Raw genomic sequence first — 26,149 nt, 5'->3', positions numbered from 1 at the left:
AGTTGACATCCTGACAGTTGCTCATTCCCAGATAGAGAGAGCTGCCGGTGCTGTGCCATGTTAAAGGACTGGCGCGTTCAGATTTTTATTTGCTGGGGAAGGAATGGGGGATCCGGAACCAATCAGCCTCAGATCCAAGGAATGATGGCCCTGGCAAATTGCTAAGAGAGTAGATCTTAACATTTCTAACCATAAGAATGATTGGGTGTTAAGAAATGTATTGTCATAACTATTTCATAATGTATACATTATCAAATCATGCTATACACCATGAACTTGTACAGTGTTATATAGCCATACCTCATTATCCTGTTTTGTTGCACTTTGCAGATACTGCATTTTTTTGTTTGTTTGTTTTTACAAATTGAAGGTTTATGGCAGCCCTTTATGAACAAGTTTATTGGTGCCATTTTCCCAATAGCATTTGCTCATTTCATATATCTGTTTCACATTTTGGTAATTCTTGCAATAATTCAAATTTTTAAAATTATTTTTCTGTTTGTGATGGTGATCTGTGTTCAGTTAGCATTCCGGTTACTGCTATGACTCACTGAAGGCTCAGGTGGTGATTCGCAATCTTAGCGATAACTTATTTTTAGTTAAGACTTGTACTTTTTTGTTAGACACAAAAAACTGCACACATAATAGACTGAAGGACAGTTTAAACATAAAACTGGGAAATAGAACAATTTACACTACTCGCTTTATTGAGATGCCCACTTTAACACAGTAGTCTAGAACCAAGCCCAGAATGCCTCCAAGTTATGCCTGTATGTCAGTTATGTCTCAGTGAAAACAGAAGGAGAAGAATAATCCACAAAGTTTATTCTCCAGTTTCTTTTTAGTCTCACGAATGCATCTGTTAAGTCACAGTGCTAGTATTTTACTGTGGCTTGAACATACTCACCATCCTTTACACTTTTCTGAAACATGTAGTTTGAGTGAACTCCAGGAGTTGGTGATGGACAGGGAGGCCTGGCGTGCTGCGATTCATGGGGTTGCAAAGAGTCGGACACGACTGAGCGACTGAACTGAACTGAAACATGTAGGATTTGGAACTGAACGTTGTGTGTGTTTTCCCTCAAATAACAGTTGAATTTATAAGGGCAAGTCAACACAGCATCCCTGGTAGTATTAGGTGAAGAAATTTTTAAGAAATAAAATCTCCAAACTCAGAGAAATATAATTCAAAATGAAACTGCATTTTGTTTCTTAAAGAAAATGATTTTGAAAGGATTTTTGTTCAAAGATGAATGCTGACTATTGAGTAATTATTTAACACCCACACAATGTATTTTATATGTTTATCATAAAAAGCCTTTAGAAATATATGTACACCACATCAGCCCTTAGACAGTAAAAAGGACAACACTGCAGATTTGGAATTTGAACTAGTTTGACTTCCTTAACTAAGCATATTGCTAGAAAATATGCTTAGAGTAGTAGGGTAAAATTCTGTGTTTAAAAATTAGTTGTAACTTCCTGATGATTTAGAAAAGCAATAAAATTTATGTCTGGCATTTGTTCTTCACCCTTTTAATAACAGTAAACCAGTCTAAGAAATCAAAAAGAATTCAGCATCAGTTTCAGGCTTCTGTAAACAGAGGGCTCCTACTCGTAGCAGGAATGCCAGCTCAGGCCAAAGTGAACACAGCAGGCTTGATGTTTTCATAACAAAGAATTCCACTCTTTAAGAGAATTGGAATCCAGTCTAAATTCTGGCTGTAGATGGTATTCTCTCCCCACTTTAATAAAGGACATGTCTTACTTTAAACATGTTACCTGAATGTCAGCAGTCTGTAGGGCCACATCAGATAACCTCAAGTTGCATGAGAGTCTTTGTGGGCTCCTCACCTCATCTATAAAGGGCGGAGTGAAAATGAAGCCCCGTATTTCAGAAAAGCAGGCTTTGCGGATTTGCTGTAGGTCATACAACAGAATGTGGAGAAAGAAATGGCAACCCACTGCAGTATTCCTGCCTGGAGAATCCCAGGGACAGGGGAGCCTGGCGGGCTACAGTCCATGGCATTGCAAAAGAGTCAGACGTGCCTGAGTGTGCATGCATGCAGTGGAATGGAAAGAGGAAACAGCTCAGGGGGGTCTGAACACTCGGGTGGGACAGACCTCAGCCCTCTCCTCTGTCCTCATGCCAGCGGCCACAGAGGAGGGACTCTGCTCTAACTCAGATTATGTTTTTATAGGTGTTGTCTCAGACTTTTATAGGTAGTAGCATAAACTGGGCCAAAGAAATGTTGCCTTGAGAAGGATATAAATGAGAAATTAAGAGTGGACCAGAGTAAATATTGTTTTACTCCTTAAGGACATATTTGAGGTCCTTCCCTTTGTAATCTCTGGTGAGGAACTTTAGGTAGATAAGTTTGAGCAGAAATAAACAGGATTTCTGAAATAAATACAGAGTTGAAGTTGCACTTGTAACCATTTTCACATCCTTTTCAAGAACGGAGCACTTGCTTAGAAGCAAGGGGTGACTGTATGATTTATCTTTTTAACCCTGACTGGGGAGTTTTTCAAACAAAAGTTTTATGCTAATCAAAATAAATTGACTTTTATAGTTGTTTGTTTTATATGTGAGATTGATATATGTATATTAATATAAATTATGTTCTATGTGTCAAATGATTTGTCAATTACCTAAATATATAGTGAAACTTTTTCTCTAGGAAAGTTTGTTTAAATGAGAGGGGAAACATGTATTTGAGTTCAAAGGTGTCTTAAAACTGCAAGAATGTATCCCCCGTGGTCTAATGTCTGTGTATTGTTCTTTTTTTTTTTTTTTTTTTTTGAGAATTGGATCTTCAAGTCTATTTAAAAAATAAAATGTCCTTTTGCAGAAGTTACGTTTGGAATGGTGCATTGGTTTCTAATGCGTTTTAACTCAAATGAGAGTATGCTTCTAACGGGGCCCACCTTCTCTGAACATGCCCCCCGCCGCCCCGTCACCACTCCCGTCCCTCCCGTCTCAGAGTCGGCAGTATGTTCAGCCTTCTCTCCGAGTCGGTCCTGTGTCTCGCCTGCTCAGAGGCGTTCAGTCCCGCCATATTACCTACAGCACGAAGTTCAACTTTCTTTCGTGATGCTCGAAGACTTTGAACCACTAAATCCCAGCTTTTCGCTTCCAAGCCGCCTCTTTCTGCTGCACTTCAGATAACCTGCTCCCAGTCCAGCTAGACCATCTGCTCCCCGCTCTCCGCTGTAATCCTAGCTCACTGTTGTCCGAAGCGCCCCCTCTCCTGTCTGATCCTGAGCATCCTTCAAGGCCCAGCTCACGAAGTGCGCTCCGGGATTCTACCCAGCTCTCATAGTCTCTATGATCACCCGGCCTTGAGAGAACCACATTTTAGTATCCAAGTACATGTGTTTGGTAGAAGACCTATCTTCCACTTCACGTTATTGCATGCCTATAGCTGAGTAAAATCCCAAGGTCCAACCATGAAAGCATAACATGTTTCTGTATGGAACTAATAATGGAATTTCTTTCAAATTATGCAAAAAAAAAAAAATGCTTTCTTGGCAGATTTGAATCTCATTGTGATACCTTGAGATCCATCCTCAGTCTTTCTGAACCACAGCTGTGCCCTGGAATATCCTGAGAAGTTTTACTAATGCCTGGATCCCACCCCTCTGAGATCCCACCCCTCTGAGATTTGACATGCCCTTGACCTGGAGTGTGACCTAGGCATCATTACAAGCTTCCCAAGTGATTATAACATCTACATCTAAGTGTGAGAATGTCCTCATTATTGGTTTTCAAGTCCCAGAGTCCACTTCTGCATATGAACTTATAAAGACATATGGTAAAAATGATTTTAATTACAAAATATAACCATGGTGTTGCAATTCAGCTTATTAAAGATATTTTTTAAAAAAATCTGAAAAGTGAATAAAATCTTGTTTCCTGCCTAACCAAAGGAGACTATCTGTGGTTTAAAAAGCAAAACAAAATAAAACAGAAGCAATCTTTCTAATATCCACACTGGATGAACATTAGTTTGGCTATAATTTTAAAATGTGTTTTATCAAAATTTTTCTTTAACTTGAGACTACAGTTTATTTTTTAAGTTGGTATTAAATACACAGGAAGCTCTTTTAAAGTGAATAATAAAAGTCCTGTACAAGAATTCTGAAGACAGCTGGTGTAGGCAGGAATTTTTAAATTGTTGAAGAACATTCTAGGCCTAAGGAAAATAGGCAAATCTGGCATTCTAAAACTTTAATTCTTGGCAATATTGCAACCAAGAATGAATAATTTTGTATAATAAAAGTTTATATATATTCAACTCCAGAAAAATAAACGACCCAATCAAAAAATGGGCCAAAGAACTAAATAGACATTTCTCCAAAAGACATACAGATGGCTAACAAACACATGAAAAGATGCTCAACATCACTCATTATCAGAGAAATGCAAATCAAAACCACTATGAGGTACCATTTCACACCAGTCAGAATGGCTGCGATCCAAAAGTCTACAAATAATAAATGCTGGAGAGGGTGTGGAGAAAAGGGAACCCTCTTACACTGTTGGTGGGAATGCAAACTAGTACAGCCACTATGGAGAACAGTGTGGAGATTCCTTAAAAAACTGGAAATAGAACTGCCTTATGATCCAGCAACCCCACTGCTGGGCATACACTGAGGAAACCAGAGGGAAAGAGACACGTGTACCCCAATGTTCATCGCAGCACTGTTTATAATAGCCAAGACGTGGAAGCAACCTAGATGTCCATCAGCAGATGAATGGATAAGAAAGCTGTGGTACATATACACAATGGAGTATTACTCAGCCATTAAAAAGAATACATTTGAATCAGTTCTAATGAGGTGGATGAAACTGGAGCCTATTATACAGAGTGAAGTAAGCCAGAAGGAAAAACTTAAATACAGTATACTAACGCATATATATGGAATTTAGAAGATGGTAACAATAACCCGGTGTACGAGACAGCAAAAGAGACACTGATGTATAGAACAGTCTTATGGACTCTGTGGGAGAGGGAGAGGGTGGGAAGATGTGGGAGAATGGCAATGAAACATGTAAAATATCATGTAGGAAACGAGTTGCCAGTCAGGTTCGATGCATGATGCTGGATGCTTGGGGCTGGTGCACTGGGACGGCCCAGAGGGATGGTATTCGGGATGGGGAACACATGTATACCTGTGGAGGATTCATTTTGATGTTTGGCAAAACTAATACAATTATGTAAAGTTTAAAAATAAAAAAAAAAAAGTTTATATATTTGTACTCAAGAGCAGAATTTAACATCGTCTATTGACTTCCAGAAATACTGCAAAACTGAGTGAGCGCACACATTTTTTTCCCCTAACCTGCATTGTTTTCATCACTTCCCAGGCTCATCCATTCAGAAACGCTTACCCTGGAATGGTCCGGCTTTATAGTCTTAGCGCTGCTGCCCTCATATGGACTATTAAGGTATTTGACAGTCCCTTCCTTACCTTGGTCAGATTTCCGACATTGCGGATTCCCAGAAGCCATTTTTTATTTTGTTTTAATTAATTATCTATTTTCTGCTTCCCTTCTAGGAAATTAACTTTTGAAAAGAGGCTAACATCTGTGTGGTCAATCAACTGTTTTTCCTTCCCTCTGGCTTAAAAATCTAAAGAAAGTGACCAAATTGCCTTAAGTATGAATCACACTGAGAAAGGAACCGCCCTGATTCCTGACTTGGTAGCCACCTGCAACCCCCCCAGAAAACAAACTTGTTTGGGGTAGTAAACTCATATTAGCTGGGCATCAAACTTAGGCACTCAGTCTTTTTTATTGTCCAGCTCTCACATCCACACATGACTACTGGAAAAACCATAGCTTTGACTAGACAGACCTTTGGTTGGCAAAGTAATGTCTCTGCTTTTTAATATGCTGTCTAGGTTGGTCATAACTTTCCTTCCAAGGAGTAAGCGTCTTTTAATTTCATGGCTGCAGTCACCATCTGCAGTGATTTTGGAGCCCCAAAAAATAAAGTCTGACACTATTTCTTCTGATTCGCCATCTATTTGCCATGAAGTGATGGGACCAGATGCCATGATCTTCGTTTTCTGAATGTTGAGCTTTAAGCCAACTTTTTCACTCTCCTCTTTCACTTTCATCAAGAGCCTTTTGAGTTCCTCTTCACTTTCTGCCATAAGGGTGGTGTCATCTACATATCTGAGGTCATTGATATTTCTCCCGGCAATCTTGATTCCAGCTTGTGCTTCTTCCAGCCCAGCATTTCTCATGATGTACTCTGCATAGAAGTTACATAAGCAGGGTGACAATATACAGCCTTGACGTACTCCTTTTCCTATTTGGAACCAGTCTGTTGTTCCATGTCTAGTTCTAACTGATGCTTCCTGACCTGCATACAGATTTCTCAGGAGAAAGGTCAGGTGGTCTGGTATTCCCATCTCTTTCAGAATTTTCCACAGTTTATTGTGATCCACACAGTCAAAGGCTTTGGCATAGTCAATAAAGCAGAAGTAGATGTTTTTCTGGAACTCTCTTGCTTTTTCCATGATCCAGCGGATGTTGGCAATTTGATCTCTGGTTCCTCTGCCTTTTCTAAAACCAGCTTGAACATCTGGAAGTTCACGGTTCACGTACTGCTGAAGCCTGGCTTGGAGAATTTTGAGCATTACTTTACTAGCGTGTGAGATGAGTGCAATTGTGTGGTAGTTTGAGCATTCTTTGGCATTGCCTTTCTTTGGGATTGGAATGAAAACTGACCTTTTCCAGTCCTGTGGCCACTGCTGAGTTTTCCAAATTTGTTGGCATATTGAGTGCAGCACTTTCACAGCATCCTCCTTCAGGATTTGAAATAGCTCAACTGGAATTCCATCACCTCCACTAGCTTTGTTCATAGTGATGCTTCATAAGGCCCACTTGACTTCACATTCCAGGATGTCTGGCTCTAGGTGAGTGATCACACCATCGTGATTATCTGGGTCATGAAGCTCTTTTTTGTACAGTTCTGTGTATTCTTGCCACCTCTTCTGAATATCTTCTTCTTCTGTTAGGTCCATACCATTTCTGTCCTTTATTGAGCCCATCTTTGCATGAAATGTTCCCTTGGTATCTCTAATTTTCTTGAAGAGATCTCTAGTCTTTCCCATTCTGTTGTTTTCCTCTATTTCTTTGCATTGATCGCTGAAGAAGGCTTTCTTATCTCTCCTTGCTAGTCTTTGGGACTCTGCATTCAAATGGGTATATCTTTCTTTTTCTCCTTTGCTTTTTGCTTCTCTTCTTTTCACAGCTATTTGTAAGGCCTCCTCAGACAGCCATTTTTCTTTTTGCATTTCTTTTTCTTGGGATGGCCTTGCTCCCTGTCTCCTGTACATGTCACAAACCTCCATCTATAGTTCATCACTCTATCAGATCTAGTCCCTTAAATCTATTTCTCACTTCCACTGTATAATCATTAGCGATTTGATTTAGGTCATACCTGAGTGGTCTAGTGGTTTTCCCTACTTTCTTCAATTTAAGTCTGAATTTGACAATAAGGTGGAGAAGGCAATGGCACCCCATTCCAGTACTCTTGCCTGGAAAACCCCATGGAGAGAGGAGCCTGGTAGGCTGCAGTCCATGGGGTCGCTAAGAGTCAGACACAATTGAGCGACTTCACTTTCACTTTTCACTTTCATGCATTGGAGAAGGAAATGGCAACCCACTCCAGCGTTCTTGCCTGGAGAATCCCAGGGACGGGGGAGCCTGGTGGGCTGCTATCTATGGGGTTGCACAGAGTTGGACATGACTGAAGCTTCTTAGCAGCAGAAGTTGGCAATAAGGAGTTCATGATCTGAGCCACAGTGAGCTCTGGTCTTGTTTTTGCTGACTGTACAGAGCTTCTCCATCTTTGGCTGCAAATAATATAATCATTCTGATTTCAGTGTTGACCATCTGGTGATGTCCATGTGTAGAGTCTTCTCTTGCGTTGTTAGAAGAGGGTGTTTGCTATGACCAGTGCGTTCTCTTGGCAGAACTCTATTAGTCTTTGCCCTGCTTCATTCTGTACTCCATGGCCAAATTTGCATGTTACTCCAGTTGTTTCTTGACTTCCTACTTTTGAATTCCTGTCCCCTATAATTAAAAGGACATCTTTTGTGGGGTGTTAACTCTAGAAGGTCTTGTAGGTCTTCATAAAACTGCTCAACTTCAGCTTCTTCAGCAATACAGGTCAGGGCATAGACTTGGATTACCGTGATACTGAATGGTTTGCCTTGACAAATAACAGAAATCATTCATCGTTTTTGAGATTGCTGGGGTTCTCTATTTCTTTGTGTTCCATACACTGTTTGTGGAAGATGTCTAACAGCCTCCAGAGGTATCTGAGTCCTAATGCCTGCACACTGGGAATGTTTTCTCATAACTAAAAAAAAAAAAAGGTCTTTGAAGAAAAGATCTTGGATGGGAAGATTATCCCCCCACCCCCAGGTGGGGCCCTAAATGTAACCACGTTTAATCCTCACGAGAAGCATGCAGAGGGAGACCTGAGAACAGCAGAAAGGTGGTGAGACTGCTGAGGCCGCGTGCCAGGGTGCTGGCTTGGAGGACGCAGGAGGGGCCGCAAGCCACAGCATGCAGCTCTGGAAGCTGAAGAAGGCGCGGAAACGGATTCCCTTCCAGTACATCTTGCGGGGAATGTGGCCCTGCCTGTAACCTGATCTCAGACTCTGACCTCCAGAACTCAAAGAACACAGATGCGTTGTTTTAAACAGTAATTGTGTGAATATTTGCGTCACATCGAAATTTCTGTTAAAATACTACTCCAGAGGTGACAGCATTAGCCAGTGGGGGCCACTGAGAAGTGATTAGGTCACGAGGGTGGAGGCCTGATGACTGGGGTTAGTGTCCTTATGGAAAAAGACCCAGTAAAATTTGCTCACCCTGCTGCCCCAGGAAGTTACCGCTAGAGGGCACTGTCTGCAAACCAGAAAGCCGGTTCTCCCCAGACACCATCTCCGCCAGGGCCTTGATCTTGGTCTTCCCAGATTCCAAACTGAGAGAAACAAATCTGTTGTTTCCAGACTGCCTTGTCTGGAGTGTTTGTTATAGCCGCCCGAAGCCACTACGACAAACACCAGGTTTGCTGTACTTTGTGAAAGCAGCCACAGAAAAGCTAAGACAGAGGGGCTCTCGCCGCTGACCGCACAGCAGCATAACCTGGGCAACTCACAAATCAGAACTGTAGGGGTGGGACCTGAAAACCGCTACTCTGACGGCCCCTTGGGTGATTGTGATGGGAAGGTGGGTAGGACAGACTCACATTAGAATAGACACAAAGCATACGTTCCTTGTGTTCAAGGAAAACTCTCAAACTGCCCCAAAATGTAGACACACTAGTCTGCTGCTGCTGCTAAGTTGCTTCAGTCGTGTCCGACTCTGTGCGACCTCATAGAGGGCAGCCCACCGGGCTCCCCCGTCCCTGGGATTCTCCAGGCAAGAACACTGGAGTGGGTTGCCATTTCCTTCTCCAATGCAGAAGGTGAAGAGTGAAAGTGAAGTCGCTCAGTCGTGTCCGACCCTCAGCGACCCCAGGGACTGCAGCCCACCAGGCTCCTGCGTCCATGGGATTTTCCAGGCAAAAGTACTGGAGTGGGGTGCCATTGCCTTCTCCGTTGGGACTTATAAGTAATCTCAATTACTTAAAAGAAAGATGTCACGTAGGGTTTCTGCTTACATCTTTGTCATCTTTCTTATGTTCAAATGTTTATAATATAGAAGGGAGTCATCAAGGAGAATTTAGAAAATGCAGGAAGATAATATGTAACACGTATCAGTCACATGTACTTATACTACTCAATGATAACCATTATTAATTCTTTAATTTTCTTGTAATCTTTCTTTATATTTCTTTATACACATATACCTTTTTAAAATAGCTATTATTTTTATAGTTATTATTCTTAAAGTTATTATTATTTTATAGATTTATAATATATTTCCTGTAGACAGACTAAAGTAATATATATAGTGTATCAGTTTTTTCCTTTCTTAAGGGAAAAAATGTAATTGCAAGAGATCCATGATTTTTTTAAAACTTCAGTTATCTATGGAAATACCGTATTAACTATGGATGAAATACTATATTGCCTAACTTTACTTGTAGTGTTGAGCAACTCTGTTCACCTCTGGCCTTACATTTTTTATCTGAAAAGCAGGAACTGCAACAATTGGTCTGGAAGCTATCCCTAGTGACAGCATTCTAATTTTGTTTCATTTGCTTTTTTGTGTGGTTAAGCGTGAGATGTAAGTCAGTTTAAGTCTACGATGTTTAAATGTACTGTCTCCAGCATTATAATGAGAAAGGAATAAAAGATACTATCTTTGCAAGGCTACTTCTGGAATACAGTTTGTAACGTAACATATTTACAGTGTGAAGCTTCCAAAAACCAAGAGGAAAGAAAGCGAGTGCGTGGTCCTTCTGAGCAAGGCCCTCCTCCCTGCGCCTGGCGGTTCCGGATCCCTGTGTCGGGTGTGGCTCCACAGGGATCCTCCTGAGGTCTGGCAGGTGCCTACCAGGTGCAAGCAGAGGTGGCGGGGCTCCCAGGACCAACATCAGAAAGGCAGCTTAACTATGCTTCGTTAAGCCATTCTCTTTCAGGTTTCCGCAAACGCCCAACCTGTAGAGAGGGGGGCAAGCCCCTTCTGAGAGCGTTCACAGGTCCCTTCATGCTGCTGTGCCCACTTCTGAAAAGCAGAATGCAAATATACCCATTGAGGAGGCAAAGGATCATCTAACATTGTTCATTTAACAAAGTCCGCATCGGTTCATTTATTTTTATTCTTTGGTTGCACTTAGTCGCATACAAGAGCTTAGTTAGTTCCCTGGCCAGGGATAGAACCCATGCTCCCTGGTGGAAGCACAGAGTCTTAACCACGGGACCTCCAGGGAAGTCGCTGCAACTCTTCATTTAATGATATCCCCAGACACCTCCCTCTACCCTATCATCATTCCTAAAGTTTGCAGGAGAGCTACTACAGAGCTCAAAGCCTATACTCTCCGTTCTCTCCTCATTTTCTCATTGGCACTTTCACAAAATCTTTAGGGGGATTTGGAGGAACCACTAGTGTTTAAGCCCCTACTTCACTCAGAGCTTTGACTCTTAAGTTCTATTCCTCTCAGGACCTTACGAAGTTCACAGTCAATAACCCCCCACCCCTTTGAACTCTGTCACTAAAATGATCTCAAAGCTAAGGGTTAGACAGTGAACAGATCCACTTCATAGGTCAGCTTGTCTGCCTGATTTAGGAAAGTTTTCTGTGCAGACACTTGTAGGTCATTCTTTTCAGAGGCAAATCCTGCTTTGTTCCCAGAACCTAACATTATTAAAATCTCTCATAACCTTCCCAAGATTTGGTAAATCCACACTGGGGGAGGAATAGTAGAGACATGTTAAATGCATCTGACAGCAACACCCATTTATTTTATTCAGCATTTAATGGTATGTATTATGCACCTAATATAGGTCCAGAACTGTCTCAGTATTGGAGATACAGCAAGAAAACTATCTCTGCCCAACGGAACTCATACAGAAAAATAGAAAACAAGACTCAAAACCTTGCAAATGGAACCTCCTTTTTGTCAAATCAAAATAAGCTGAAGAAATCCATGTGAAAGTTTTTAATCTAGAATAATTTGATGGATCCCAGGTGTAGAAATTTTAGAGATCATAAGAACATTTCAGTAAAACCCAACCTTTAAATCTGATATACCAACTGAAACTAGGAAACCAAAAAATAGCCTTATCTCTTTCCTACCTTTTTTTTTCTGTTTTACTTTTTTTAAATTTTATTTTATTTTTAAACTTTACAATATTGTATTAGTTTTGCCAAATATTGAAATGAATCCGCCACAGGTATACCCGCGTTCCCCATCCTGAACCCTCCACCCTCCTCCCTCTCCTCCCCTCCCTCTGGGTCGTCCCAGTGCACCAGCCCCAAGCATCCAGTACCGTGCATCGAACCTGGACTGGCGACTCGTTTCATACATGATATTATACATGTTTCAATGCTATTTTCCCAAATCTCCCCACCCTCTCCCTCTCCCACAGAGTCCATAAGACTGATCTATACATCGGTGTCTCTTTTGCTGTCTTGTACACAGGGTTATTGTTTCCATCTTTCTAAATTCCATATGTATGCGTTAGTATACTGTATTGGTGTTTTTCTTTCTGGCTTACTTCACTCTGTATAATAGGTTCCAGTTTCATCCATTGCATTAGAACTGATTCAAATGTATTCTTTTTAATGGCTGAGTAATACTCCATTGTGTATATGTACCATGTAACATATGTATGTAACATATGTATGTTGCATACATGTACCTTTTAAAAATCGGATGAGGAAACACACAACTTACTTACAAACCTAAAAATACACAGGAAACTGTTCTCAGTTTTATTGAAATATAATTAAATGGATTCTCCTTTCACAAATACTTGCCAACAATAAACCACAGATTATTTCTGTTATATCACTCTTCCACAAATACAAGAATTAAAAGAAATTTCAGTTCTCTCTCATTGTGTTTCCTTTCATTGTCTTTATAATTATAACTCCATTAATTGCATTATCATGGATGGAATATCTGGCTTTTACAACCCAAGACACTAAGGTATTTCTTTTATACATCACACCAACACTTTGGGTTTTATATGCTCTTCCAAGAATTCAAAAAATTGTGTTGGTCTGGGAGGAAGAAGAAATTCCATGGTTTGTGTATCCCAGAATATCTTTAGCATATTTGATATAAAATTGCTTAAATGTTTATAAAGTATAATAGTTCCACCTGATACATTTGACTTTATAAGGAGAATTTTCATTTCCTCACAATCCTCTCAAACCTTTACTCTGTGATACAGGCTCTGTCCCAGCCATTCTATGAACAAAGTAACATTTGAAATGCAGGTTACATGTAAATTTTTTTCTTTACCTGGTTCGAATGTAACATAGGGTCAATATAGAAAACTGAAAAGCACAAGGAAAATGAAATATCCATAATCCTATCAACTATTACTTAATTTTGGAATATTTCCAGCTAATCCCTTTATGTGTATCAAGTAGTACTTTTGTTTTAATGGAAGGAATGACAAACGTTATGAAGTGGTTTGGAGTCTGTTTTGTCCACTTAAAATATATCATAGTTTCCCACATTGATATTTTTTAAGCTGCTGCACAGAATTCCATCCTTTAAATTACCTATCATAGAATCCTTAAGACTTCTGCTAAGTACATAGGGCTTAAATTTTTTCCCAAAACTATAAATCTTTGCTCATAGATGATTCTTTGGGATAAACTCTAAATGGGATGGCTAAATTGTTAAGAAGTCATGTTCATTTTAAAACTTGTGGCATATAAAATGTTATGTTAAATATAAAAATTTGAGAGTACTGGTCTCCCAATATGTTTACTCACATTGGTTGCCCTTTTTAGTTTTTCTCAACTAAGAATAAGAAACTGTCAACTCCTTTTGTCTGCTCTTTACTGCCAGTCATGTTACTTTTGTCTTTCTTCTACTAAGCATACAGGTTTACTTATAACTTTACAAATAAATTGTGCTCACTCTTGATTTTGCAGCATCTTTGCAAGACTGTTTCAACAGAAAAGTTCTCCCCCTTGCCACTTCACCTAACCAATTCCTACCCCTCCCAACTCTAATGACATTCATTGCTTCCAAGAATTTTGCACTTAATGCATCCTTGTCTTCACCTTTTCAATAAAAGTGTATTTCATCTTTAATAAAACATTTAGTCATTCAATGACAAGGGTTCCTGAGAGTAGAAACCCATAAGATCATGGCATCTGGTCCCATCACTTCATGGGAAATCGATGGGGAAACAGTGGAAACAATGTCAGATTTTATTTTGCAGGGGCTCCAAAGTCACTGCAGATGGTGATTGCAGCCATGAAATTAAAAGACGCTTACTCCTTTGAAGGAAAGTTATAACCAACCTAGATAGCACATTCAAAAACAGAGACATTACCAACAAAGGTCCGTCTAGTCAAGGCTATAGTTTTTCCAGTGGTCATGTATGGATGTGAGAGTTGGACTGTAAAGAAAGCTGAGCGCCGAAGAATTGATGCTTTTGAACTGTGGTGTTGGAGAAGACTCTTGAGAGTCCCTTGGACTGCAAGGAGATCCAATCAGTCCATTCTAAAGGAGATCAGTCCTGGGTGTTCTTTGAAGGACTGTTGCTAAAGCTGAAACTCCAATACTTTGGCCACCTCATGCGAAGAGTTGACTCATTGGAAAAGACTCTGATGCTGGGAGGGATTGGGGGCGGGAGGAGAAGGGGACGACAGAGGATGAGATGGCTGGATGGCATCATGGACTCGATGGACCTGAGTTTGAGTGAACTCCGGGAGTTGGTGATGGACAGGGAGGCCTGGCGTGCTGCAATTCATGGGGTTGCAAAGAGTCAGACACGACTGAGCAACTGAACTGAAACTGAACTGAACTGATGCTAACGGCCTATGTTATTTAATAATTTACCTTCCCAGGGCACTCTCTCGGAAATATGTGGGAGACTGACTGATCCTAGCAATTGGGAGAGCAATGGGCAAATCTTTTCTGATTCTGAAATCTATCAGGCCATGAGAGATTTCAGTAGTAGACGCTCAACCACAACTATAATAGTTTCCTGAATTATTCCTAACTAATGCCAAAGACTGAACAAAGGACCCAGGTGTCCGGACAGTCTGGAATGCCCCAGGTCCAGACTGCAGTCCTGAGGGGTGTCTGGCCGACCGTGACACGCTGTCTGGGCTTAGGTTTTTATCCTCAGGTTGATTCTTTGAATCAGGTTGATTCTGCACTTGATTCTTTAATCCAGACTTTCAGAAAAGGGACAATAATGACCCCGCCAGCCCTTGATTCCTTTCCACCCTCCCTGCGTAGGGTGATAACAGTCTGTTCACCAAGAGGCGGTGAACCAGATATTCCCGTCGAGTCGCCGCGGCTCTCCTTCAGGTCTGCAGGGAGAGGAACCAGAGACATCCCGTGTGTCGGCGGAGGCGCACAGACGTCTGCGAGCCCACCGGGAACCCTCTGCAGCGCCGCGCCCCGCCCCTCCAGGCGCGGGCGCCTCCAGTCCAGGCGCACAGACCGCCCCTCCGGGCACACAGACCGCCCCTCCGGGCACTGGAACCTCCCCTCCGGGCGCGGAGACCTCCCCTCCAGCGCGGGAACCCCCCCCCCCACCGGGTGCGGGGACCGCCCCTCCGGGCGCTGGAATCTCCCCTCCGGGAGCGGGGGCCTCCCGTCCAGGCGCACGGACCGCCCCTCCGGGCACACAGATCGCCCCTCCGGGCACTGGAAGCTCCCCTCCGGGCTCACGGACCGCCGCCCGGGAGCAGGGACCGCCCCTCCAGCGAGGGAACCGCCCACCCGGGTGCGGGGACCGCCCCTCCGGGCTCTGGAACCTCCCCTCCGGCCTGGGGCCGCCCCTCCAGGCTCGCGGAGCTCCCCTCCGGGAGCGGGGACCGCCCCCCGCGCCGAGGCCCCGCCTTGCAGCCCGCCCATTGGCCCCGCTAGACCCTCACCCCGCCCCCGGCACGGCCCAGCCACGCCCCCGTATTACCACTCTGGACACCTTGTGAGTCTGGGGATTGTTGCGTCTGACAACCGAGCTGATCTCCGCCCGGCTGGGCTCAGCTTTCCCGCTGGTCTCCCCGAAAGTGACAGAGGCTTTCGTATCGCGCAAGCCCCCTCCTGGTCGCCCCGAGAGGCCCCTTTTGCTGGTGCCTCGTAGGAATGCTTTTGGTGGTCCTCGTGCTCCTGCTGCCCTCCGTCTCCGGTAGGAGCCTGCAGAGTGTGCGCGCTGGTGGGGAACCGGAGCGGCTCGCGAGGCCGGCCGACTGGAACCGAGGGTGGGAGGAGATTTGCTTTTAGTCTCTCGGGAGAGTCGTGGGGCTGCGTCCACTCCGGGGTCATAAGGAATTGCGGTAGAAAGCGTGACCAAAGGGGACCACGTAGCGCTAGAAGAGACGCCTTGCTTGTTGGTGCGCACTCAGCGGTGCGGGGTGATGCGCGCAGCCGGGATTTACCAAGGGGCAAACTGGGTCACTAGCAAAAGCTTGCAGGGTTTCTGCGACTGAGCCACTTGGGGACGGGCCTGCTGGCCTGTTGGTGGTGGTGATGGCTTGCTTTTGAGTTCTCAGGTGCCTGGGGATATTGGTAGAGTGGTTCTGTGCCTGTGTATGTGTGGAGGGAGGGGAGAGGGTGGGCGGGGAGGTTTGCTGTCTGTACTCTGGGCAGGTTTCTAACAGGAGTGAGTATTTGTATCCTGCTCCCTGGGCTGGGGGGGGGGGGGGAGGTGTCCGTGTAGGGTGTTCTCTAGTGTGATTTTTGTAGAAGTGGCCACCCAGCGGTGCCAAGTTGGGAACCTCGTGTGGTGCATATAATGGCCAGGTGGGAGAAGTCGCTGTGTACTCTGCCTACACCCCCACGTTCCCAGCCCCGCTTGGTGATGGAGGCTGTGGGCTCAGAATCCAGGAGGCAGCATAAGAAGTCCCCATCCTTGTGCCCCGGGTGCTCATACCATTGACACTGGCAGCAGCAAGGCACCAGTGGCCACAGTGGCATAAGAAGTGATAAGGTGGCCACTGGGCATATTATCCTGACAGAGGCAGTGGGGGTGAAAAGTGCTCACTTGCCTTGATTGCCAGAGGCGGCGCTGGACCATCCAGCTGACTCAGCGGTAAAGAATCTGCCTGCGATACAGGAGACGCCACTCTATCCCCAAGTGGGGAAGATCTCCTGGAGAAAGGCATGACAACTGACTCCAGCATTCTTGCCTGGAGAATCCCACGGACAGAGGAGCCTGGCAGGCTACAGCCCATAGCGTCGCAAGGAGTTGGACACGACTGAAGTGGCCTAGCATGCACGCACATAACGTCAAGCGGACTGTCATAGGTAACCCAGAGCCCCCAGCCACCCCAAGACCCAGTCTTGCCCACCAGAAGGCTGAAGACACAGCCTTACCCAAGAGTAGGCCCACATTAACCCTAGGATCCCTGGCACCCCAAAACCAGGCGTAGAACAGGGTCTTGTCTGCCAGAAGGTCAGCATAGATCCCTGACCTGGCCTAATCCATGAAAAGATGGACATCAGCCCCAAGAGCCCCTGAGCCTCAGCCCACCCACTGTGTGTTAACCCCAACTCCAGGACCCTGTCCCTGAAAGCAGGGTCCCTGGGACCTGGTCCTGCCCACCTTGAGCCTGGTACTGCTCACCAGCACCAATACCAAGACCCACAGAGCCCCAGCCCACCAGCAAGCTGACACAACCTCCAAGATGCCTTGAGCCCCTCAGCCAGCCATGTTGGGATCTGACCTTACCCATCAACTGGTCAACACCAGCTATGGAACCCACCTGTGCCGTGACCCCAGCCACCAGCAGGCTGACACCAGTTCTGGGGCCCCTAACCCTGCAGCTGCCACCCTGAGACCAGGTTCTATTCCTCCCCCCACCCAAACAAAAACACCCACACACATCTCCACATCCAGCCACTTTGTGACCTGGTCCTACCTATCAAAGCGCTGGCTCCAGGACTGGGATTCCCCTGACCTTGCAGCAAATCATACGAAGATCCAGACCTACACACCAGTGACTAGCAGCCTCAACACAGAACAGAGCCTGGCAGTCATCCAGACCAGGAGCCCGGCATTCCTACAGTCGTGCACTCAGTAGTCAGACCACCACAGCAGAGGTGTTTGGACAGCCCAACCTACAATTTCTGAAGACAAGATATGGCTTGGCATTCAGTACCTTTCCTTTACAACTGATGATGTGTCTGCAATCTGGTTTCATCTTCCCCACCAACTAGAATCTTCTTTATGTGGCACTTTTTTCAAGTTTGATTTTAAAAAATGTGTTGTAGGATATAGATATTCTTGCTTACGAGCATTCTATCAGCCTTTTAGAATGTTAGTTTCTTAACATGGACTTAAGTTCCAGTGAAATTTATTTTGGTATTCCTTTTAAAAAGTAGTTTGTGTGGACAGTGAGAGAAGGGGCAGGATGGTCAAGTTTCATTGAGGTCCCACTTTGATCAGAGACCGTAATTATCCTGAAGTTACCATCTGGGCACAGATCTGGGTTTGTGCTTGAGTATGAGAGTTATTTTTAAATTTTGCAAGCAGGTAGAGAGTCCTTGCCCGACTTTTGCAAGTGTACAGAAGATGAACAGTTCTCTTGATACGTATAGAGACTGTTTCATCTTCTTTAAACTCATCTGGAAAATTGAAAAACTGGGGATTTTCTGAATGCAAATCTATCATATTCTATAATGGCATACTATATAATGCTTCTTGTAAAAGTATAGCATTGCAGGCCAATAATAATTGTACTGTAAACCATCTGGAAAAAAGTCTTAGTCAAGATATGTTTACTTTGAAAATCCTCACAGGAATAAAGAATCCAGTATTTTGAATAAGAGAAGAAATTATTCAGATACATAAAGCAAATCAAATACATGAAACAAACAACACTTGTATAATTTAATTATGGGCATGCTATTAACTTGATTTCTTTCTTGGTTCCAGGAAGCTCTGAATGATGTTATACATTTCTATCTAGAATGGAATTGCATAGCATTTCTAGTCCATTTTTTCCCCTGATGTAAAATGAGAACGTATAGCTCAAATTGAGTAAATTTACTGTTATTAGTAAAATCCAACTCTATTTTTAATAACTGCATCCTTTTTGTTTATTTGTTTTTTGCTTTTGTTTTGGGCAGTTGATGGAGGTGCATTCATATATTCAGATCAAAATACTGGAAATGTTGAAAACATTTTGCCGATAGGTGGATTTCAGCACATGGTGTAAATGAAATGTCGGACAGAGTATCAAGAGAGGAATATGGAATTTAGAAAATGATAACAAAGGAGAATAATACTTCACTTGTTTAGAGTTCTCTCTTGACTAGTCTGTCAATCTGAAGACCTAGATCCAAGAAGTAATTACAGTAAAGTTTCCTCAGGGATCAAAATAGATCTATCTCCCTTCTCCTTTAGGTCCTTAACCTTATAGGAGAGGCCTCTGCATTCTTTTAGCAGTTTAGGACTTTAAATATCATAATATTTTACATCATTTCTAGAAGATTCATAAGATTTCCAAGAGCACAGATAATTAAAAGGAAGAGGACTTCCTGAAGCAGGAATAACACTGTTCTAGGGAAGAACCCCCCACATAAAAAGGCCGGAGGTAAAAAATTCTAAAATCATAGCAATATAGTTTACTGTCAGGATACATTGGATAAACAGCCACTGCAGGAAGATTTTAAGGGCATGTACAATCCATTAATCAGTGGATGAAGATTAAATCATGTTTACAGTAACATCCAAGAAACCAATTTTTTATGTGAGGTTATTCAAAGTAATAAAATTTGGTATTTAAAGGGTATCCATTTATTTATAAAATGTTCAATTCACTAACCTAGACAGCGTATTAAAAAGCAGACACATTACTTTGCTGACAAAGGTCCTTATAGTCAAAGCTATGGTTTTTCCAGTAGTCATGTATGGATGTGAGAGTTGGACTATAAAGAAAGCTGAGCACCAAAGAATTGATGCTTTTGAACTGTGATGTTGGAGAAGACTTTTGAGAGTCCCTTGGATTGCAAGGAGATCAAACCGGTCAATCCTAAAGGAAATCAGTCCCAAATATTCATTGGAAGGATTGATGCTGAAGCTGAAGCTCCAATATTTTGGCCACCTGATGCGAAGAGTGACTCATTAGAAATGATGCTGGGAAAGACTGAAGGCAGGAAGTAAAGGGGACGACAGAGGATGAGATGGTTGGATGGCATTACCAGCTCAGTGGACATCAGTTTGAGCAAGCTCTGGGATATGGTGAAGGGCAGGGAAGCCTAGCATGCTTCAGTCCATGGGGTCGCAAAGAGTTGGACATGAGTGACTGAACAACAACAATTCACTAATACAAAACAAATAGAAAGAAGTTACATTTTTAAATACTTTAGTCCGTATTTATTTTGACCTATGAAATTCACAATGTTTATTTGATATTGCTCTTACCCAGTGTGGACAGAGGGTAGTACAGAAAGAAGGCATATGACCTCTGCCCTCTAGGACATTGCCTTCTGAGAGGAAACTGAGCCCAAACCATGGAAGAGTAATCTGATCAGAGAGCCATATACCTTACAAGACTTCTTAGGGAGAGGTGAGTTTTGAAATGATGAATTTAGAAAGAAGAGGGAAGGACACATACCTATAAATACATTTTAAAACCCAAAACATAGATGCTATCTTTTCAATTGTGTTGAATGAAAGTTCACCTTAAAAAAAAAAAAAAAAGAAAGTTCACCTTATTCCTCAACAAACCAAAAAAGCTCATAGATGGTTATTTAAAGTAAGCAAGGCGCATCCTTTGCTACTACTACCGCATGGGTAAAAGCATGGGCATGTATGCGTGCTCAGTTGTGTCCAATTCTTTTCGACCCCATGGACTATAGCCTGCCAGGCTCCTCTGTCCATGGGATTTTGGATTGCCGTTTCCTCTTCCAGGGGATCTTCCTAACTGAGGGATCGGATGCAGATCTCCTGCATCTCCTACATCCTCAGGCAATTCTTTACCACTTAGCCACCTGGGAAAGCATGGGACAGTCATTGAATCTATTCTGTAGTGCCTACCTGAGGCCAGGCTGCAGTCCCCGGCTGATGAAAGAGATAAAGTACTTCACTTGCATGTTCTTATTTTCTCTGTTCCTAGAGGCTTGTGGTGATCCACCAAGATTTAAAACTATGATGCTCCAAGGTGAGCCTAAACCCAATTATCGTCCTGGGGAATGTGTACAATATGAGTGTCGCCTAGGTTTCAAGCCCAAGCTTCCTGCTCTCCCCAGATCTGCTGTTTGTCAAGATAATAATACATGGTCGTCTCTCCAGGATGCCTGTGTAGGTAAATAAACAAACAAAAATGTTTTATAGCGCTGGATATTTACACACATCTTAGTGTGCCTATGTTTTTAGATATCTGTGCATTTGTTCAGGCTTTGAAAAATCCCCAGGGAATCTTTTTCTTGGTAATTGTTTATCTGGGTAAATATGAATCTTGTTTGGCCATATAATATGGAAAGAAAATAATAGTTAAATGAATAATAAGATTCCCATGAATTCAAACAAGCAATATAGACTTTTGAACTAGATTTAAATCTATTTTTTAAATTAGTATAAACCAACATATTTGAATATTTTCTTTTAGGAAAATCATGTCCTAATCTAGGAGATCCTGCGAATGGCCAAGTTAACTTCGTGAATGGAAGTATTCTGTTTGGTTCACAGGCTCACGTTTCTTGTAATCCAGGGTAAGTAAGATGCTCATTACAGAACATAAGGTTCAGTATTACTAATTCCATTCCTCTTTTTAAACATTTCTATAAACTAGATTTCACTTTGTTTTCTATGTGACAAGTTGTACTTGTAGCCAATTATTGCACTATTTATGAAGACCTGAAAAATGTGTAATTAGAAAGAAGCTTAAATTGAAGTAAAGCAAAGCTGTACACTTACTATGTGTGTGTTCAGTCGCTCAGTCGTTTCCAACTCTTTGAAATCCCATGGACTGCCAGGGTTCTGCCAGGCTCCTCTGTCCAAGGAGCTTTCCAGGCAAGAATACCTGGGTGGGTTGCCACTTCCTACTGCAGGGGATCTTCCCAATGCAGGGATCGAACCTGCATCTTTTGTGTCTCCTGTGTTGACAAGGGGATTCTTTAACACTAGCATCACCTGGGAAGCCCATATAACTTACTATATGTAATAACAAACCTATTGTATACATTAAAAATATAGTAATCATGGTAACTTTATTCTTGACAATAATTTAAAATTGCCAATTCTTAGAGTTGAAATGGGGCTTATGGAACTAGGAAGTAGAACTGTCAACCAAAGATACTCTTATTTTGAGATAATCTGTAGTTTTAAGGATCTAAATTGATTTGCTTAGCCTGGATGATAATGTTGATCATAATCTCTTAATTGGAAAACCTTATTTTTGACGCTGCTACAAAGGAGTGAAACATCTCAAAAAGAGGTACTGAGCATTTAATAATAGCTTTTTTTCCCCCTATAGGGCTCCTTTAATATTACATATTGGAGATACTGGGCATTTATTTTTAAAATATGATTTTAGAATTAAAATGTAATACACTGGAATGCAACAGGTTTTCTTAATACTAAGCATCTTTGCCTTTGTTCATCTTAGAGGAAAAATTTTCAGTTTGTCACCACTGAGTATGATATTGTGCTGTGTGTTTCTCGTGTATGGTATTGATTACCCTGAAGGAGCTTCCATCTGTTCCTAGATTGTCGAATATTTTTTATCATGAAAAATGTAGAATTTTGTCAAATGATTCTTCTTCATCAGTTGAGATGATCATGTGGGTTTTTCCTCTTCCTTCTGCTGATGTGATATATTGCATTGATTGATCTTCATGTTGAACCATCCTAGCATTCCAGGAATAATTTCTTCTTGGTCATGGTTTTTAAACCTTTCTATATGCTGATGAACTGTTTGCTAGTATCACATTGAGGATGTTTACATCAGTATTTATAAGGAATACTGTTCTGTAGCTTGGTTACTTGTAATGTCTTATTCTAGCTTTGGTGTCATTATTACGCTGGTATCAGAATAAATTCAGAAGACTGCCTTCCTCTTCAATTTTTGTAAAACTTTAAGCTAAGAATTGGTATTACTTCTCTTTTAAATGTTTAGCAGAATTAAACAGTGAAGACATCAGATCCAGTACTTTTTTCGTTATTGGGAAATTTTTGATTACTGATTCAATCTCCTCACTTGTCATAATCAATTCAGATTTTGTATTTTTTAATGAAGTCTTGGTAGAGTTTGTGTTTACATGAATTTGTCTTTTATATCTAGGCTGTCCATTTGTTGTCATAAAATTATTCATAGAAGTCTCACAATATTTTTGAATTCTGTAGAACTAAGGGAAATATCACCATTTCCATTTCTGATTTAGGTAATTTGATCTTCCTTTTTGTCTTAGTCCATCTAGCTAAGGGTATATCCGTTTTCTTCCTCTTTTGGAAAACCAACTTTTGGGTTCATTGGTATTCTCTACTAATTTCCCTTCTGCTCTAATCTTTATTGTTTACTTCTTTCTGCTGGTTTTGTGTGTATATCTTTGTTCACTAGTCCCTTAAGTTGTAACATTAGGTTGATTATTTTAGAGCTCTCTTCTTACTTTTAATTAAAGACTAGTTCACCTACAAACTAAATTAGTCCAGGTGCATCAGATAGGGATTTGATATTTCTATACATTTCAAAGTGATTAACATGATAAGTCTAGATACAATTTATCACCATACAAGGTTATTACACTTTATTGACTATTTTCCCCATTATATCCTTGCAACATCTCTTTTGTAACTAGAAATTTGTACCTCTTAATATCACTCATTTAATTAATTTCTCCCTCCACCCCTTCCCAGGGCAAACACTGTTTTGTTTTTTGTAACTGGAGTCTTTTCATACTGTTCATGGGGGGAGGCCTGGCATGCTGTAGTCCATGGGGTCGCAAAGAGTCGGACACAACTGAGCGACTGAACGGAACTGAACTGAGGGTGGAGTCAGTTTCTGTTTTTTTGTTTCTTCATTTGCTTTGTATTTAAATTGCAAATATAAACGATATCATGCAATATTCTATTTTTCTGTCTGACTTGTCTCACTTAGCATGATATTCTATAGGCCAATCCACATTGTCACTAATGACAAGACTTCCCAGCTTTTATGGCTGACTTATAGTCCATTGTGTGTGTGTGTGTGTGTTCTTAATCCAGTTAGTCTATTGAAGGGTCTTTAAATGAATATAATCATTTTATATTAGTTTAGTTCAGTTCAATTCACTCTCTCAGTTGTGTCCTACTCCTTTCGACCCCATGGACCTCAGCACGCCAGGCCTCCCTGTCCATCATCAGCTCCCAGAGTTTACTCAAACTCATGTCCATTGAGTTGGTGATGCCATCCAACCATCTCATCCTCTGTCGTCCCCTTCTCCTCCTGCCTTCAATATTTCCCAGCATCGGGGTCTTTTCAAATGAGTCAGTTCTTTGCATTAGGTGGCCAAAGTATTAGAGTTTCAGCTTCAGCCTCAGTCCTTCCAATGAATATTCAGGACTGATTTCCTTTAGGATGGACTGGTTGGATCTCCTTGCCGTCCAAGGGACTCTCAAGAGTCTTCTCCAACACCACAGTTCAAAAGCATCAATTCTTCAGCACTCAGCTTTCTTTATAGTCCAACTCTCACTGGAAAAACCACAGTTTTGACTAGATGGACCTTTCTTTGCAAAGTAATATCTCTGCTTTTTAATATGCTGTCTGGGTAGGTTATAACTTTTCTTCCAAGGAGCAAGCGTCTTTTCATTTTATGGCTGCAGTCACCATCTGCAGTGATTTTGGAGCCCAAAAATAAAGTCTGCCACTGTTTCTACTGTTTCCCCATCTATTTCCCATGAAGTGATGGGACAAGATGCCATGATCTTTGTTTTCTGAATGTCGAGTTTTAAGCCAACCTTTTCACTCTCCTCTTTCACTTTCATCAAGAGGCTCTTTAGTTCTTCTTCACTTTCTGCCATAAGGGTGGTGTCATCTGCATATCTGAGGTTATTGATATTTCTCTTGGAAGCCTGTGCTTCATAGTTAGCCTACTAAAATGAATATAATCATTTTAACAGTGTTTAACTCTTCTAATCAATGAGCATGGTATATCTTTCCATATTTTTCTGTCATCTTCAATTTCTCTCATTGTACATTACAGTACCCCAAGTAAAGTAGAGGTCTTTTACTTCCTTTCTTAAGTTTATTGCTAGGTACTTTATTCCTTTGATGCAATTATAAATGGGATTGTTGTATTAATTTATCTTACTGATAGCTTTTCAGTGTATAGAAACACAACAGATTTCTGAATACTAATTTTTTATCCTTCAACTTTACTGAATTTATTCAGTTCTGTTCAGTCACTCAGGCATTTCCAGCTCTTTGCGACCTCATGGACTACAGCACGCCAGAGTTCCCTGTCCATCATCAACTCCCGAGCTTGCTCAAACTCATGTCCATTGAGTCAGTGATGCCATCCAACCATCTCATCCTCTGTCATCCCCTTCGCCTGCCCTCAATCTTTCCCAGCATCGGGATCTTTTCCAGTGAGTCAGTTTTTCGCATCAGGTGACCAAAGTATTAGAGCGTCAGCTTCATCACCAGTCCTTCCAATGAATATTTAGGGTTTATTTCCTTTAGGATTGACTAGTTTGATCTCCTTGCTCTCCAAGGGACTCTCAAAAGTCTTCTCCAGCATCACAGTTTAAAGGTATCAAATCTTCAGCACTCAGACTTTTTTATTGTCTGGCTCTCACATCCATACATGACTACTGGAAAAACTGTAGCTTTGACTAGATGGACCTTTGTTGGCAAAGTACTGTCTCTGCTTCTTAATACACTGTCTAGGTTTGTCATTGCTTTTCTTCCATGGGGCAAGCATCTTGTAATTTCATGGTTGCAGTCACTGTCCACTGTGATTTTGGAGCCCAGGAGAATAAAGTCCGTCACTCTTTGCGTTATTTCTCCATCTATTTGCCATGAAGTGAGGGAACCAGATGCCATGAACTTCAGTTTTTGAATGTTGAGTTTTAAGCCAGGTTTTTCACTCTCCTCTTTCACCTTCATCAAGAGGATCTTTAATTCCTCTTCACTTTCTACCATAAGGGAGGTGTCATCCGTGTACCTGAGGTTGTTGATATTTCTCTGGCAATCTTGATTCCAGCTTGTGCTTTATCCATCCTGGAATTTCACAGGAGGTACTCTGCATATAAGTTAAATAATATATTATTTTATATATTACCTATATTATACTGAGGTATGTTCCCTTTATGGGGAATGTCCCAGGTAGTTCAGTGGTAAAGAATCTGCCTCAATGCAGGAGCCATAGGAGACGAAGGCTCAATCCCTGGGTTGGGAAGATACACTGAAGAAGGAAATGACAGCCCACTCCAGTATTCTTGCCTAGAGAAACCCATGGACAGGTGAGCCTGGTTGGCTACAGTCCATACAGTCACAAAGAGTGGGACACACCTGAGCACGCATGCAGTGCTTTCTTCCTTCCCT

At 42.0% G+C, this 26,149-nt stretch overlaps 1 protein-coding gene across 1 annotated transcript in view; it reads left to right on the top strand.

Moving 5' to 3' along the window:
- The first annotated feature begins 15,624 nt into the window (after positions 1-15,624).
- The window catches only part of LOC133228186 (membrane cofactor protein-like), a 38,234-nt gene continuing 27,709 nt past the window's right edge, over positions 15,625-26,149 (top strand). Inside the window, exons 1-3 of the mRNA XM_061383672.1 lie at positions 15,625-15,810; positions 20,744-20,932; positions 21,236-21,338. Of these exons, the coding sequence (XP_061239656.1) occupies positions 15,768-15,810; positions 20,744-20,932; positions 21,236-21,338 (335 nt within the window). The 5' untranslated portion in view covers positions 15,625-15,767. The remainder of the gene's footprint in view (positions 15,811-20,743; positions 20,933-21,235; positions 21,339-26,149) is intronic.

The sequence above is a fragment of the Bos javanicus genome, chromosome 16, assembly GCF_032452875.1.
Source record: "Bos javanicus breed banteng chromosome 16, ARS-OSU_banteng_1.0, whole genome shotgun sequence".
NCBI lineage: Eukaryota > Metazoa > Chordata > Mammalia > Artiodactyla > Bovidae > Bos > Bos javanicus.
The sequence above is the reverse complement of the archived record's forward strand: the minus strand, read 5'-3'. Positions and strand labels throughout refer to the sequence as shown.